General features: G+C 41.7%; 1 protein-coding gene across 1 annotated transcript in view; it reads left to right on the top strand.

Moving 5' to 3' along the window:
• The window catches only part of SEMA3D (semaphorin 3D), a 181,303-nt gene that overhangs the window by 123,359 nt on the left and 40,829 nt on the right, over positions 1-17,115 (top strand). Inside the window, exons 7-8 of the mRNA XM_040413133.1 lie at positions 2,175-2,303; positions 3,473-3,615. Coding sequence (XP_040269067.1) covers positions 2,175-2,303; positions 3,473-3,615 — 272 coding nt within the window. The remainder of the gene's footprint in view (positions 1-2,174; positions 2,304-3,472; positions 3,616-17,115) is intronic.

Genomic DNA, 17,115 nt, shown 5'->3' with positions numbered 1-17,115 from the left:
TTTTGCTGTGATACTGCAGCTACACAGAGTGCCAAACGCTATTGGAACCAATCATTTCTACTGGTGTGATTTACCAGTTGCCCCCCGAAAAAACTGATTGATGCAGGGATGTTATATACCAATAATATACTTCCTGTATGGTGCATTTAGGTAGTGCAGCATTTGTTTGCGGTTTTGCTGTGTTACCTCAGCTACAGATAGTGACAAACGCTATTGGAACAAATAATTTTTACTGGTGTGAAATACCAGTTGCCCCACAAAAAAATTGATTGAAGCAGGGGTGTTATATACCAATTATATACTTTCTATATACAGTAATGCATTTGGGTAGTTGCAGCATTTGTTTGCGGTTTTGCTGCGTTACCTCAGCTCACAGAACAGAATGACAAACGCTATTGGAACAAATAATTTCTACTGGTGTGAAATACCAATTATCCCCCAAAAATTCTGATTGAAGCAGGGGTGTTATATACCAATTATATACTTTCTATATAGTGCATTTGGGTAGTGCAGCATTTGTTTGCGGTTTATCTGCATTACCTTAGCTACACAGTGACAAACGCCATTGGAAAAAATAATTTCAACTTATGTGATATACCACTTGCCCCCCAAAAAACTGATTGAAGCAGGGGTGTTATATACCAATTATATACTTTCTATATAGTGCGTTTGGGTAGTGCAGCATTTGTTTGCGGTTTAGCTGCGTTACCTCAGCTACAGATAGTGACAAATGCCATTGGAACAAACAATTTCTACTGGTGTGAAATACCAGTTGCCCCCCAAAAAATCTGATTGAAGCAGGGGTGTGATATACCAATAATATACTTTCTATATAGTGTATTTGGGTAGTGCTGCATTTGTTTCCGGTTTTGTTGCTGTAAAATTGATATCCAATGACCGTGTAATCTACCTCCAGCCACATACCTACTTGTTATTTTCTGTATGGTGAATGCCTAATAGTTGGGGCCTCGGAGGAATTCAACACCAGTGACAACCATGTGTTATCGCATTTCAACTATTATCATTAGGGTTTTTTCAAGAGAGGGGATTTAGTTAACCATGTTTTTAATCCAATTTTATATTTTTAGTTCTTTTGAACATATGTATTTGACCTGTATTTGTACTGGCCTGCAGTAAAATTGATATCCATTGACCGTGTAATATACCTCCGGCCACATAATCACTTGATCTTTTCTGTACGGTGAATGCCTAATGTTTGGAGCCTGTAGTCCAGTGGCCTACAGTAAAATTTTTATCCATTGACCGCATAATATACCTCGAGCCACATAATCAGAATTTCTTTTATGTCAGATGAATGCCTAATTTTTAAGGCCCGTACTCCTTTGGCCTAAAATAAAAAAATTCTAGGCTCCTACAGGGCACATTTCAGAGAATTTCTCTTTTAGATGCATAAAAATGTCCCCTGATTAAGATACATATTTTTTGTTGGAATTTTTGTCATTGATCCCCCTCTAGTATGTCACTGTCCATGTTGTGGGTCTATTTTTGCACTTCTACTAAGTATTTGGTGGCTGCAAATATGAGATGAAGGTTTTTTAAGGTTCACCTGCTATTACAGTGAATGAGGCCCTCCGCAAACTCCGGTTCCAAGAATTTGATCGCATTCGCGCGATCACGTTCGCGAACCATCCCGGCTAATTCTGTGCATTGGGGAACACAGTTTACAGTCCCAAATGCACGGGGAACATCCCTGCGGATTCTGCAGATGGATCCATACCCATTCAACTTGAATGAGTCAATGATTAGTCCGCACCACAAAAAAAAAGTGAACATGGCGGCATGGAGAAATACTCTACGGAAGCACTCCGTAGTGCTTCTGTTGGGTTCCATTCCTCCATTCCGCACTGCACCTTCCGGATTGTGCATCCTTTAAAGTGAGCGCACGGCCAGTGCCTGCATATTTCGTTGTTAGAGGGCTACAATACGGGCACGGGCCGGCCATGTAACGGAAGTGTGCATTAAGCCTTACTGTGCTAGATATAACTCAATATATTTTTTTTTATGCATTTTCCATTGATTCATTTATTCTAGGGCAAAAGTTTCTGAAATAAATTGTGTAGTTAATATTCCAGGACTAAATCTAGATATTATATTATTAAATTATGAGCTATATTAATCATGAGCATTTTATGCGTTGCTGTAATTATTTTCAGATAAGTATCTCTTTGCTGGGACGGCTTCAGATTTCCTTGGCAAGGAAACAACATTTACTCGTTCGCTTGGCCCTCCCAATGAACATCATTTCATCAGAACAGATATCTCTGATCATTACTGGCTTAATGGTAAGAGAATTTAATATTCAGAAAGAGTATTAAATCGTTCATTTCTATTTTCTGTTCTTACAGTATATTATGACTTAGGGTACTTTCACACTTGCGGCAGGACGGATCCGACATGCTGTTCACCATGTAGGATCCGTCCTGCGGCTATTTCGCCGTGCCCCCGGGCCGCCGCTCCGTCCCCATTGACTATAATAGGGACGGGGGCGGAGCTCCGGCGCAGCACGGCGGTGCACGACGAAAGCCGCCGGACTAAAATTACTGCATGTCAGGTTTTTTAGTCCGGCGGCTTTCGCCGTGCACCGCCGTGCTGCGCCGGAGCTCCGCCCCCGTCCCCATTATAGTGAATGGGGACAGAGCGGCGGCCCGGGGGCACGGCGAAATAGCCGCAGGACGGATCCGACATGGTGAACAGCATGTCGGATCCGTCCTGCCGCAAGTGTGAAACTAGCCTTAAAGGGGTTTTTCCATCTTGCCAAAATCCATTACCTGTTTTTGTAACTCCCATAGAGCTGAATGGAGAAGTAGCCACCACTTCATTCACAGTGACAGGGGTCAGGAGAACTTTTTTCTAGAGATTGGTCTCAGAGCTAGAAGCCACATCTATCAGATATGTATGGCATACCCTGTAGGTTAGGTCTGAATGACCTGTCTAGGAAGAGAGGATGATAGCTTATAATTGGACCAAAATGATTGAGCCCACTCTGACACCAGCCAAATTTTAAACTGAAGTGGCCAACTCAGCATTCTGCTAAGGATGCATGGTTGCTTCATTATAGTCAATGACTTACTATATGGCTCCAAGAGAAAACCAAGTGGAGCTGATTGGAGGTGAAATATGACAGTTTCCCAGTGCCACAGACACTTCATTCCAGCATTAGACTGGGTTCACATGGTTAGACGCCCGAAATCATGCATTGATGACACATCCCAATGAGATCACCCATTTAATCTTTCAGATCTTGATTGACTTTACCCTACCATTCTCAGGTTAACTCATCTACAATTTAATAAACCTAATGCATGGTCAGATTCCTTGAAATATAATATTATTTTGTATTAATGTTTAACATGGATGACAAATGTAATACACTACTTTTTAAAGTAAAGTAGAAAAGAAGCAAAACAATATAATTTCACTTTCATCTGATTTCTATGTACTTTAATTATAGGTGCAAAATTTTTTGGTGCTTATTCCATACCAGACACATATAATCCAGATGATGACAAGATTTACTTTTTCTTCCGGGAAGCATCCCCAGAAGGCAGCGCCTCTGAGAAAACAATATTCTCTCGTGTTGGGAGAGTCTGTAAGGTGAGAATGATTAAATTAGGACAGATTTATGTTATGCTATAAAACATAAAATACCTCCAACCGGTCTTGCTTTGCAAAATTTATCATGCTTAAACATGTGAAGTAATCTCTGGCTTTAACAATTTGTCTAATTTATTTGTATGTAGTTAAAATGACAATGAAATGTGGCCAAATCTTGACTGTAAGAACGCAAAATGTATAAATCTATTTACTGATAGTCAAAAAATATGGTTTTAATACTTTCACAACATACTCAAATGCATTGTATTGGCTATTATGTTAATGGGTTTATATGTACAGATGTCACATTAAAGTGATATAATGCCTGCACACCACCACCCCTGAAGTGTCTGTTAATAGATATAACGCATGGCTTTGTAGCCAAGGACTGGATAAATCATACAATTTGTTACTACACACTCAGAGTAATCAGGTGATGAATCTAAACTGACATTCCAATGATGGTTTCCCACCTTATCTAGTTTTATACAGCTCATCCACAATACATTATATATTTTATTTCAAACATCACGTCAATTTTATAACTAAGTACAACCTAAATCTAAAGTGGGAAAGTTTGGTAACCACATACATATATAACATGGGAGAACTGTAAAATAAGTTTAGCTTACCTATACACTTATAAAATGCAGTCTAGCTTACCTATACCCCTATAAAATGCACAGAGATGCAGGGAGCATATGTGATACAGAAGACATAAACAGGAAGATCAGGAATCTGATAAAAGCATATACAATGTTATTCAGTCTTAACTAAAGCCTATCAGAACAACAGTATCACTGTATATCAACACATACCAAGTGGTGGTGCCATTACCAAATCAAGTGTTAGCTTTCTACACACTTGAATTTCTACTCAGTAAGTCCACAAAGGCTCAGTGCCTTGAAGCCTTTAGTAGTTGTCTCCTTCTGGTTATGAGGCAGACTTTTTTATTCAGTATGTACTCAAAAAATGTAAAAATCCAACCATTGCCATATTTTCTATCTGTACATGACTTACCCTGCCTACCCCTAGTGCATGCATCATTTTTTGCCCGGCTGAAACCCGGCACTCATGGGCTGCAGTGGTTCATGGATATGGTGAACTCCAGCAGGCTGTTCCTCTGCCAGAATAGCTTGCTGGATACCTTAACCACATATGTTAAAGTTGGTTTTTGCCATAATAGGATGAATGATTAGCAATTAATGGTCTCCAGATACTCACATTAAAGCAAGAATGGTCGAAAAAAGCAACCATCACTTTGTTCTCCTTCTGTTGGTTGGCGGCATAAACCAACACCAGACTTAGGGAACTTTCACACTGGCGTTATTCTTTTCCGGTATTGAAATCCGGCAAAGGGTCTCAATACCGGAAAAAAATGCATCAGTTTTGTCCTAATGCATTTTGAATGGAAAGAAATCCATTCAGTATGCATCAGGAAGTCTTCCGTTCCGTCCCTTGTACGGTATTCCTATGATACCGCATGGGACGGATCCGGAGATTTCAGGGAATGTTTTATTTGGAAAAAAAACTTTTTTCCAAACTCTGTTACTGATTAATAGAAGTGCCCATTCAAGCCTGTCAGCTATTAGTAGACCAAAGAGTGGCTAAAAAGAGTTTGTATCATTCGGGAGAAGCTAGCATTCCATTCATTACATGGAAAGACAATTGATCGGGTAAAGCTCCATCTCCTCTCCCTTCCCCTGTGGAGAAGAATTGCACACTTGCTGGTGGGTCTCCCTACAGATTACAACTAACTGCTTGGGATTCCAGCAGTGGGACATCTTGTGATAATCGTATTCTCTAGGGTCCATAAAAGGGAAACTGTTTTGTTGTCCAAAGGCAATGGACCTCCTCTTTATGCACTTACTTCTTTCTTAATAAACACTCTTGGAGATGTAGTTTTTTGAGTAGTTGCAAAATAGTATCAGGGCTACCTCAGGGTTTGTGTTATTCTAGGTAGAAAAGAGAATCTGAGAAGTCATTGAGTTGTTTCCATTAGAAAACTTATAAAAACTTTTATTCTTTTATTTGCCTACTTTGATAATTTCATTAGAGTTACGTTTAACGCGTTTCACCCACGTAGATACTGTGGGATCATCAGGAGGTGTAGTTATATAGTGAGTCTATACAATATTTAGTTAGTGACTCAATGAATACCGGTACAAAACCGGGTCACACAGGAACAGTGCTCCAAGATATATGCCGGCTGAAATGTCAGTTCGCAAGCACGCACACTGGAGATCAACGCTCTACACATATATAGATAGATCAATGATGGGGATATATTTGAGAATACTTATGCCTGATTCAGACTCCATCCAGTACAGGCAATATCATCCACGTCCTGTATCAGGCAAAAGACAATCATAAACCGCAATCAGTGTCGATATCCAGACATCTAGATGTATATACAATTACTAATGATTGCAAACTTACGGTTCTGTGGATGGGGTGGACCCAGTTAGTCAGTTCTCTGTCAGTCCCCTGTCATGATTACTCAACAGAACCCAAACTGTGAATAAGATATATCATCAGCTATAGGCAATGATATAGCCTCTGATCAGAGAAGAAGGATGCTATACTCACATGTTGGAGTCTCCCCCTATGTTCTATATCCCCCTGGTAGGCGATTCACATACAAGCGTGCAAGCTGTGTTTAAAAAGACCGCCGCATTCTGCCGCTGATGAGATGATTGCCTTCCACCTAGATCCAATATCCTGCCGTTGGAACGCATATGCGTTCCAACAACCGGAAGTCCCGCGTCCTTAAGGCAGAGCTAAGTGCTGAGAACGGGTGCCGCCCCCTACAGATACTGGAACGCAAATGCGTTCCAGGAAGCGACTTCCCAGGTGCAGGGCTGAATGGTTAGGTCAGTACCGCCCCTTCCAGGTGCTGGAACGCAAATGCGTTCCAAGGAGCGACTTCCCAGGGGCAGGGTCCTATGAGGTAAGCCAGCGCCGCCCTTCCCGATATTGGAACGCAAACGCGCCCCAAAGGGCGACATCCAGCCTCCCTCAGATCAATCAAGGTGCGGTACACTCCATATAGTGTTCTCCTCCATTACAGCCATCCACATCATTACTGCCATATAAAGGAGGGCAGAGTGGAGCAATTGCTATGCATCAGATTTATACAGTGCCTTACAGTAACCGCAGCAGAATGCATATAAATAAGATGTTCTCATAATGCGGGTATTATCAAAACATACATGCCGGCATATTTCACAAATAATTTTGATGTATACATCCTAGAAGAGAGTAGCCAAGATACATGGTTCCCTCAGGACAGTGATCAGATGATCAATCACTAGAGTCCAATTTGATAAAACATTATATTCCATGCTTTACGCATGTGGTCTAATCTTCAGTACATTCCCAAGGTCACTGAAGACTGGGCTTATAGAGACGGAATAGGGATATCACGGACAAAGTAGCATTTCATAGAAATTTCATAAAAAGCAACTGAATGTCAGCCTTTCATTGATACCAATGGGTGCTTGGGATCGAAATCGGTGTATCCACACACATTCCTTCTGCAGGATTTTGTTGTCCCAGTTCCCACCTCTGGGTGACGGTGGTACGAGCTCCAAGATGGAGAATTTTAGACAAAGAGGGTCCCCCCCATGCACATCATTTATGTGAGAGGCTACTGGAGTAACTTTTTTATTGATGACATCATTGGCATGCTCACAGATTCTTCTGCGTAGCTCCCTTATCGTCTTCCCTATATAGTCTTTAGGGCAAGGACATTGGCAGATGTATATAGCCCCTTTACTGCGGCAGCTGCAGAAGTCCCTGATATCAAAAACCTGGCCGGTGGCTGTGCATGTTATAGTTTTAGCCGTAGAGACATATTTGCATGCTTTACAGGATCCGCATTTAAACATGCCTCGGGGTTTACGGTCCAACCAAGTGCCCTCCCTAATGGGGGAAGTGTGATGGCTATGGACCAAATGGTCTTTGAGGCTTTTGCCCCGTCTGTAACAGACACTTGGTTTTTCCGTTAGAATACCCGATAGGTCCTGGTCCATCCTCAAAATGGGCCAGTACCTATTCAGTATCCTCATCACCTCCCGATTGGCCGAATCATACGTAGAGACAATGCGAGGTGATTGCACTCTGTCCGTGTCTCTCGGTTTCGGGACCAGTAATGTAGTACGATCCTGTGCCACTGCATGCTTAAAGGCCAGGTTAAGGGATGTCTGCGGATAACCTCTCTCTTTGAACCTTGATTGTAATTTCCTAGCTTCGTCAAAGAATGCATGGTTATCTGAGCAATTCCTCCGTGCACGGAGATACTGCCCCCTTGGTATCCCTCGTTTGAGGGGAGCCGGGTGGTGGCTATCCCAGTGCAGGAGAGAATTGGTGGCGGTCGTCTTCCTGAACATGTTGGCAGTGAGCCTGTCACCCTCAATCGTGACACGCACATCCAAAAAGGCAATTGTTTTTGGATCAATCTCGGATGTAAACCGAAGGCCCACATTATTTACATTGATCTCAGTGATGAACCTGCCGAACTCAACCGACCCACCTCTCCAGACCAGAAACACGTCGTCGATGTACCGTGTCCAGACAACGATTTTGTCTGTCCACCACGTGTTCTGGTCTGGAAAGATATGGGTGTCCTCCCACCAGCCCAGAAAGAGGTTGGCATAAGAGGGGGCACAAGGGCTCCCCATTGCCGTCCCCCTGAGCTGGTGGAAGAACCGCCCATTAAATAAAAAATAATTATGGGTCAAGACGAATTTTAGAAGCCTGAGTACGAAGGCACTGTGTTCCCTACAGAATGTCCCCCTGGTTGCCAAAAAATATTCAACAGCATGGAGCCCTTTATCATGCGGTATGGAACTATAAAGGGACTCCACGTCAATGCTCGCAAGGAGACATCCCGGGTCCAGATTGATGGAATCAATTTTATTGAGAAAGTCCATCGTGTCCCTAGTATACGCGGGTAGGGACACGACGAACTGACTCAGGACACGATCTATATAAATACCACTGTTTTGACTGAGTGAGTCGACCCCTGAAATAATCGGTCTGCCCTTTAGTGGTTTAGTGCCCTTGTGGACCTTGGGAAGCCCATAGAATGTGGCAGTGCATGGAAACGACGGGAGGAGGAAGTCATATTCCGCAGGTGATATAACTTTTTTGCAGATGCCCTCATCCAATATACTTTTAAGGTCGGCCCTAAAACAGATGGTAGGGTTGGATGCTAATGTGCCATATCCCCCCCTATCTTTGAGCAGATCCATGCACATCTGTACATACATGGATTGGTCCAGGATCACCAGATTTCCCCCTTTGTCGGAGGGCTTTATAATTATAGACTTGTCACGTTCCAACGACTGGAGTGCAGACATCTCCACCCGTGATAGATTATATTTTGTGGGCCGTACGTTCTAAAGTCTTTCTAGATCCGATATTACCATCTGCAAGAAAATCTCTATGCATTCATAGTTATGTGGGGGCGGCATCCTTTTGCTTTTTGGTCTGAGGTCCGTATATGGACCATGTCCCGGGTTCTTTCTACTCTCCTCCTCAAGATCCATCAATATCTGAAAATCGGCATAGTCAGACACATCAAGTCCCAGACTGTCACAGGTCTGTTTATTGGCTTGTTTGAAAAACTTCTGCCACTTCAGGCGCCTACTAAATAAATGTAGGTCCTTGGTCCAACTGAAGAGGCAGAAGTTCGTGGTCGGCACAAATGACAAACCTTTTTTCAAGACCTCAGTTTCCTCATTAGTCAAAATACGGGAGGTAAGATTAATAATTTGCAGCCCATCCGCTATGCCTTGTCTGTGCGGGTCCGCTCCCGTAGTTGGTACGGAGCCTGGGCCTTCTCTAAAAAAGAGGGCACAGATTGAGAAAGAGATGGCAAACGTGAAGAGGGAGATAATGGTGGAGGCGGAGGCATCGCCTGGTATTGAGACCCCCGCGGTGCCCCTCGTCTCCCGCCCCCTCCATGTGGCAATCTCCTCCCACCACGTCTTCTATTACCAGAGTATCTACCTCTACCGTAGTTACGATATTGAGGTTCAGTGTCCGATGACTCAATGTCAGAGGAAGAGATATCGGAGTCTATGGGGGGATTGTTAGAGGTAGATTGTTTATACGCTCTATTCTCCCTAAGAGGTGACAGAGGTGTATGACTATATCGTCATCCCTGATTAAGTGTATTTTTGTGTCTGTCTGTACTATGTTCTGTGTCTCTTTTTTGTTTCTTTTCCCATCCAGTCCACCTTTATAGCTGGTAATTCAATATCCATATCTCATACCTGGTTTGAACTGTCTGCCATCTCTGCGACACCCGTTTAGGGTACAGTTAGGGGTAGCAGTATAGGTACGCGGACAGGGGGCCTCCACCATCAGGAGCCCTCCCTGGGCTGAGGTTTATAGGATAGGGGTAGATTTAGGGATATAACTTCCCATACCCCAGGTATATTTTCTTTTCTGGATGTGGCTATTGGTCAATTTTTTCTTGTGTGTACACCTACTAGTAATTATCTAGTGGACCCTTATGGGATCCTTTTAACGTATACCAATAAAGTATTTGTATTTTTAAGGGGTTTTTGTTTCAACGCTGGACATTCTGCTGTATACCTACCCCCATTACATCAATGTTTATTGATTTTGCTGGATTTAAAGAGTTACGTTTAACTCTGAATAAAAGTCAATAACCAACTGCCAAATGGTGGTAGCATCTAGCACACTATGCAATGATTTGGAAATGATTAATCATAAACTGTAATGAGGAAGCATCAGGATGCAGTTGCTGAAACATCTCCATCTTCAGGAATTACCCTAGTATTATAGTACAGCAGTGCCTGTACCAGAAAGTACTGGCCTGATTTCCATCCTTTTAATCCTTTCCCTAAGGGGACAGCTGTTGCATAAGACAGTCTGCTTAGGATTTGGTTTAAGGCCTAGAAAATTATAGAAATCTTAGAATAATTTGCCTAGGGACAAACATCTGTTGCTTTACCTACTGAAACACTGTATTCCTGATAACAGACAATCTTCATACATGTTTCCCGTACAGCTGTCTCCAGTACAGCATAAAAATATGTAAGTCTTCATATTGAGTTAGTGCTAGAAAGAATTGTAGTGGGAAATGCTATTAATCTAGATCTAGTTAGAATCCAACACAATGTCATATAGTTTTGTGTTTTTAGTTTGCTTCTCTATTGGAAGTGAATATGTTTAAATGAATGGCTATGTGACGAACTCAAACATATTGAAATAATAAATGCTGCATAAGCAAAGTATGGAAAAATTAGGCATCGTGAGAGTATTGCTATAAAAATTCTGTCTGTGTCTTTCCGCAAAACAAAGCTTAGACTAAGCTTAGACTTTCTGACAACTTTAGTTTATAGGCGTTTCACAGAAAATAAACACACATTTACCAATATAAAGATATTAATGGGATCAAAAGAATTAGAACCAGCAGAGGTCCAAAACAGTTCACTTACAGACTGTGCATCTTCATGTCAAGTCACGGCACTGGTGCACTGTGATTGTGCTCACTATTATCAAGACATTTCATTGGAAAAATATAGAATATTAGAGAAATTTAAAAGTAATATTTTAGTTTTTGTATCTGTTGATGAGTCCAAAATACACACGTTATATAAATCTTTCCATTATACCTCTTCTCTGTAGGTTTCACTCCTGGTTTTGCATCACAAACATTGATGGAATATATTAATCAAATGCTGATTGTGTGAAAGTGGTCTTAGGATGGTTTCACAAACAGATTTTGTTGACAAACAGCATGTTTTCCATGGCATTTTTCATGGCATTCTTGGTGTGCAGGTTTTTTTATTTTTATTTTTTATTAAACTCTATAGTGAAATATAATATACACTTCATACTTAGCGTTTGCGGAATTTTTGTATAGTTTTTGGATCAGTAACATTTAAAAAAAAAAATTTGTGTGCTGAGTATGGTGTTTTTTTCTTGCATTTTTTCCCATAGGCTTCTCAATATGACTTGAAAAATGATAGAAACCAATCATGTTACAAATGGACGAAATTGTATGGACGAGCACTCTAACAGTTGGCACACATTTAATAAAGATATAATATAATAAGCTAGCAATATAAAATAAATAAAACCATACAATAAAATACAAGTGTATAAATACAACCACTATGGGGTAATGGTGGATATTCTTCAATATCCAAAACAGTCCTTCAGACAAGGTGATGAAATTGGTATAGAGGCCTTGTGTAATGGCCTGAGTGTCTATAGGAGTCCAATATACTCTAATCAAATTGCGATAATGCTCATATAGCTCCAACGGTTCTAGCACGCTGTCGCTATTCAGTGCATTCAGTAGTAGTCCTGTATCATACAAAATTGCTGTAATGGAGATACACTTGCCAGCTTTTCAGCCGCTTACCTCCCCTTCGTATGCGGCTTCAGTCCTGCGGTTTGCTCAGACTGCGTACATGGGGCCCATAGAATGCGGCATCTCCCGTTGTTAGGTCCAATAGCCGGGCTTGCCGACTGTAATAGCGCTTACCTTTTCTTGTGAGTGGTGTACTTAGCTTTCACAGTGCGGGTAAAGCGCATGGATCACCCCTGTTGGTATGCAGGGCCGGCGTCTCGCAGTGTTCTGTTTGATACCCGCGTTGAATACTTGCGGGGTGACGGGATAGTGCTTGCTTGCGTCACTTCCTGTGGATACCGGTGGTGACGTATTCCTTGTGTAGCGTCCGATAATTCCAGGCTGCAATATTCGGATATTAAATATTGTCGATGTCAAAGTCCAGTTTGCATGGCCATGCAATTGAAGAAGTGTCGACAGGTATATGGCGTGAAACCCAGACGCGTTTCGGGAGTTGTCACTCTCCCTTCCTCAGTGGTTCTGAGGTGGTGTGGGTGTGGGTGCCCACAGAGAGGGCTCTGAGTGCCGCCTCTGGCACCCGTGCCATATGTTCGCCACCACTGCACTAGGGAGAGCTGTGGGAAAGGAGGGGTAGTGGTGGCCCAGATAGGAGTAGCAGTGATTCAAGGTAGCTGTCCTCATTGTGGCACTCCCTAGGGCCGTGAAGTGAATGGAGGGCGCACTCATTCTTCCCTAGGGGCACACCCTGCGGCTTTTGGGGACTCCCACCTGGTGGTCGTTTGGTTGCTCTTGATGGTGAATGATTGGCAGGGTTCAGGGCAGAAGGGCTGATGCAGGGCCAGATAATGGCAGCAGTCAGTGGTGAGGCTAGGCGGTAATCAGGCCAGTGTAGGGTACCATCCAGTGTTCTTTACTGAGGTAGTTCATAAACAAAGACACTGGTAGCATTCAGTTCAGTCTCTCTAGAGTACATACACAATCTCTCCAAGGTAGAAAATGGAATATCAGCTACAAGATGGCTGACTCTCCCTATTAACGCCAATTTTCCAAGTTGACCAATGGGACGCACAGTCATTCAGTATATGTACTGCAGTTCCCACAGTTCCTCTAGCATGTAGCTAATCTGTTGTAAAAGCATGGTGGGCATTGAAACAATATACTTAACACTAGCAGTTCTGGCCTCTTGCCATAAATGAGCAATTGCACTTACTGTCTTAAAGGACTGTCTGTCCTTTAAATTGCCCCTTAACAATATGTATATTCTGTATGTTCTTTCATGCTCAGAGAATGGTAACTTTTCCTAAGGCTGCAAGGATGGAGGCTCTTTGGAGTAGGCCTTACACTGCACAGGCAACATGCAGCTCTTCACTCTTTCGCTGCTTGAGCTACACTCCTCAGGGAGTCACAGGGGGCAGGTCCAGCCTTCCTCCCTTTGAGTAGGACACAATAAACTAAATAGTCCTACCATCTTTAGCTCTTGGAATAACATTAAAGCACAAAAAATGCATTAACCCAAATAGCAGGTGGTAAATTTTTGCAGGGGTGCTCTTGGGCACTGAACAATACATATTTAAAGTGTTACAAGAGAAAAAAAATGCTATCAAAAATACTACCACTATGCTACAAATGTGCAAAAAAACTGAATTGAACTTTTAAAGTGGTTGTCTAACTTCAGCAAATGGCATTTATCATGTAGGGAAAGTTAATACAAGGCACTTACTAATGTATTGTGATTGTCCATATTGTCTCTTTTGCTGGCTGGATACATTTTTCCATCACATTATAAACTGCTCGTATCCAGGGGTTACAGACATTGCTGCAGTGCAAATACTAGGTGCCCGGGATGGGAGAGGCTGCGCATACATGCCTGTTTGTGCACCCATGGTCCCGGCCACCAGAGAGGTCAGCGCATTTTCCTTTAGTGTGCAAGCATGACCACCACTGCTGAGTGGTCGTCACCCCTGGAAAGTGTATAATGTGGCCAGCTAAGGAGGCAATATGGACAATCACAATACATTAGTAAGTGTCTTGTATTAACTTTCTCTACATAATAAATGCCATTTGCTGAAGTGAGACAACCCCTTTGATTGCAAAAACAAAGAAAATGTGGATAGATTGTCATTAGATATGAACAAATCTCTTAAAATGTGATTGGGGTCCGAATCAATCATCTGATTTGGGTCAAATTTATTGTGCCTTGATTGCCTGGAAAACTTCTCGATTCTCCCAAACTGAATCACAAAATATTAGAATTTTTTCAAACCCAAACATTCAGCTTGAACACCTTTGCTCTCTCTGCATGCCAGTAATATAATGATGCATTGCACCGACATACAGTACACATTTTGCAACTAATTGAAAACATCTACGGATGTAGAGGAGAATCCTTGCTCATTGAAACTGTCAGCCTAAAGAATATGGTAGATCACTTAGGCCATGCAGTCAATTGATCCCATCATGTTGCTGTAGGCATATCAGGAAAACATCTATGATGTGCCACATGTGTGCTGCTTGCACTAAGGCATTGCGTGAGTGTTCCAGTGTCTTTGTGCCCTACAATACGTCTTGTATTCTGTTCACTCCCTAATCAGAAGAATACATCTGTTCCATGGGTTGGGATGTTCCAGATAAGCTCAGTGCTGCTGTGTAGAAATGCTGAAGATTAGGCCCCCTGTGTACCCACAGCATTGCTGTATAATAGAGTTATCTTGGCAGGGAAGTACTACTGTGCCCTAAAGTAAACATTTTCACATGGCTTTGGGAAGATATGGATATAGTCTATAAAACCACAAACATACATTTATACAATGATTTCCCTCTTCTGAGTTATTTCCATAGTGAAATGTTAGCTACATGGAAATCTGACGTGTGAGCCAATGTAATTTAATAGACATAGAAAGCCAATATTTTATTCGGTCCTTAGAACAGAAACCTCATTGTTCTGTGTTGTTCCAGTTTATGTGGGGATGTAGAAATGCCCACAATTGAGTATATTCTATACTGCTGACGGAAAATGCGTCGCCACATAAATCTAAACATAAGTAAATTATCCCCCTTCATGACTGCAAAAGTGCCTTTTGGGGTATATTCACACATGTCAGATTTGTTTCAGAGTTTTCTGTGACTGTCCTATTCATCTACAAGGGGCTTGCACTAATCCATGTGCTGGCCACCAAATCAGCCTCATGCAAGTCAATCAAACTAATTTTCAGTTCCAAAAATTTCTGCACTAAAATTGCAGTATGTGAATGTACTTTCACAGGGATCACTGAAGGGCTGCATCATGAATCTGATGAATTTTGTTGTGCTTCATGGTAGCTAATACATTTTCCCTGAAATGGCAGTAAAAGTAAAAAAAAAATCATGCTTACCGGTATCCATTTGAGTGCGAAGAGGCCACCAAGGCCATCTTCCTTGAAGATCCCACGTGAAATCTCACGTATGACGTCATCACGCACTGTGCAAGATTCAATGGTGGACGATGGTGGATAGAAAGTTAGAAAGTGTTAGGTATATAAATGTGATTAAAAATGGATGGAAATCGAATCTGAATCCTTGGGTAAAGCATAACTTGCACCTGGACATTATTGTCTAGATACTTTTGGTATTCCATGTTTGGCCTATTCATTCTTGTAAAAATATTATAAAAATAAAGAATTATGTAATAATATGCATCCTAGTAAAAGGGGCAGCTCTGCAATGGATGATGATGCTAGACGCATGTTGTGCTACTTTTGACGTTAACTGGGTTGTCTGGTTTCAGTAAGAAATCAGACAACACTGGGAAACAAGCTTTAATAAAGAAGTAGGGGATAGGCTGCATTTTTGTCGTTATGCCAGCCAATCATTGTTCTCAGCAATGGCAGGGCTGGATGTGCTATTTAAGTATCCTGTAGCTCTCTTCTTTATTGCAGCCATTCTCCAGTTTATCCAGTTTCAGTCCGAAACCCCTTAGTAATAGCACCCATAAGAAAATTTCACAGGAGAACCAGTACATGTAGGGACCAAGGTGATCATGCAATTCTGGTTGTTCATGTGTAAACTTGGCTTCCACTATATGATTTATACTGTTACCAGACTAAACTTTCATTCTTTTGTGAGATGAATCGTACGGTCACAGAAAATAATGCACTATAGCAATAGATGCAAACATAACATGTGGACTAAGCCCTCACTCTAATGATAACATTTGAGACTCTTAGCCAATATATTTTGATCAAAACACATCCGTGCCCACCTACCCAGCACCATGGTGGTCTTAGGTCAGGCAGGTCCTATGCTAAACCTACGTATGCAGTTAGGCATCTATATTCAGGAGAGCAGACCCTGCACACATAGTGTGCTGCTTCTAGTTACCTCTGTGTACATCAAGAAACCAATGAGAGGAGGAGCACACACAGCTATATGTACTAGTGTTGATCGCGAATATTCAGATCGCAAATTTGTATCGCGAATATTGGAACTTTGAGAATTTGCGAATATCTAGAATATAGTGCTATATCTTCGTAATCGTGAATATTCTAGATTTTTTTCCCTCAGTACCCATGATCCCTCACAGCTTCTTGCTTGTGGGCCAATGAGAAGGCTGCAATATCTTTGACTTTAGGAATAGTGTTGATCGGGAATTTTCGTATCGCAAATTTATTATTGCAAATTTTCCGATTGCCGATTTTCGCAATCAAGAAAATAATGACTGGAGATCACGAATTACCGAATATATGACGAATATTCGCCCAAATATTTGCTAAATATTGCAAATTCAAATATTGCCCCTGCCGCTCTTCACTGATATGTACCACCTATTCAAGGCGGCTTTTGGGATAGGCAGGGCAAAAATGCACATGAATGCTACTCCCAGGATAGAAGCTACTCCCAGGATAGAAGGTGCCACTCCATCAAGACAAATAAAAAAAAGTCACGGAAAAAAGATACAAAACATCCTGCACGATATGATAGTAAATATGCGGATGTGCATGACTATATTTATAAAGTCACAGAAAATCATGCACGATAGCAATAGATGCAAACATAACATATGGACTTTACTCTAATGATAAAATCTGAGATATATCTAAAATCTAATCTGAGATATATCTATATCTAAAATCTAAAATATAATTTGATCAAAACACGTCTGTGCCCGC

This window comes from Bufo bufo, chromosome 1, assembly GCF_905171765.1.
Source record: "Bufo bufo chromosome 1, aBufBuf1.1, whole genome shotgun sequence".
Taxonomy (NCBI): domain Eukaryota; kingdom Metazoa; phylum Chordata; class Amphibia; order Anura; family Bufonidae; genus Bufo; species Bufo bufo.
This window is presented reverse-complemented; position numbering and strand designations above follow the sequence as displayed.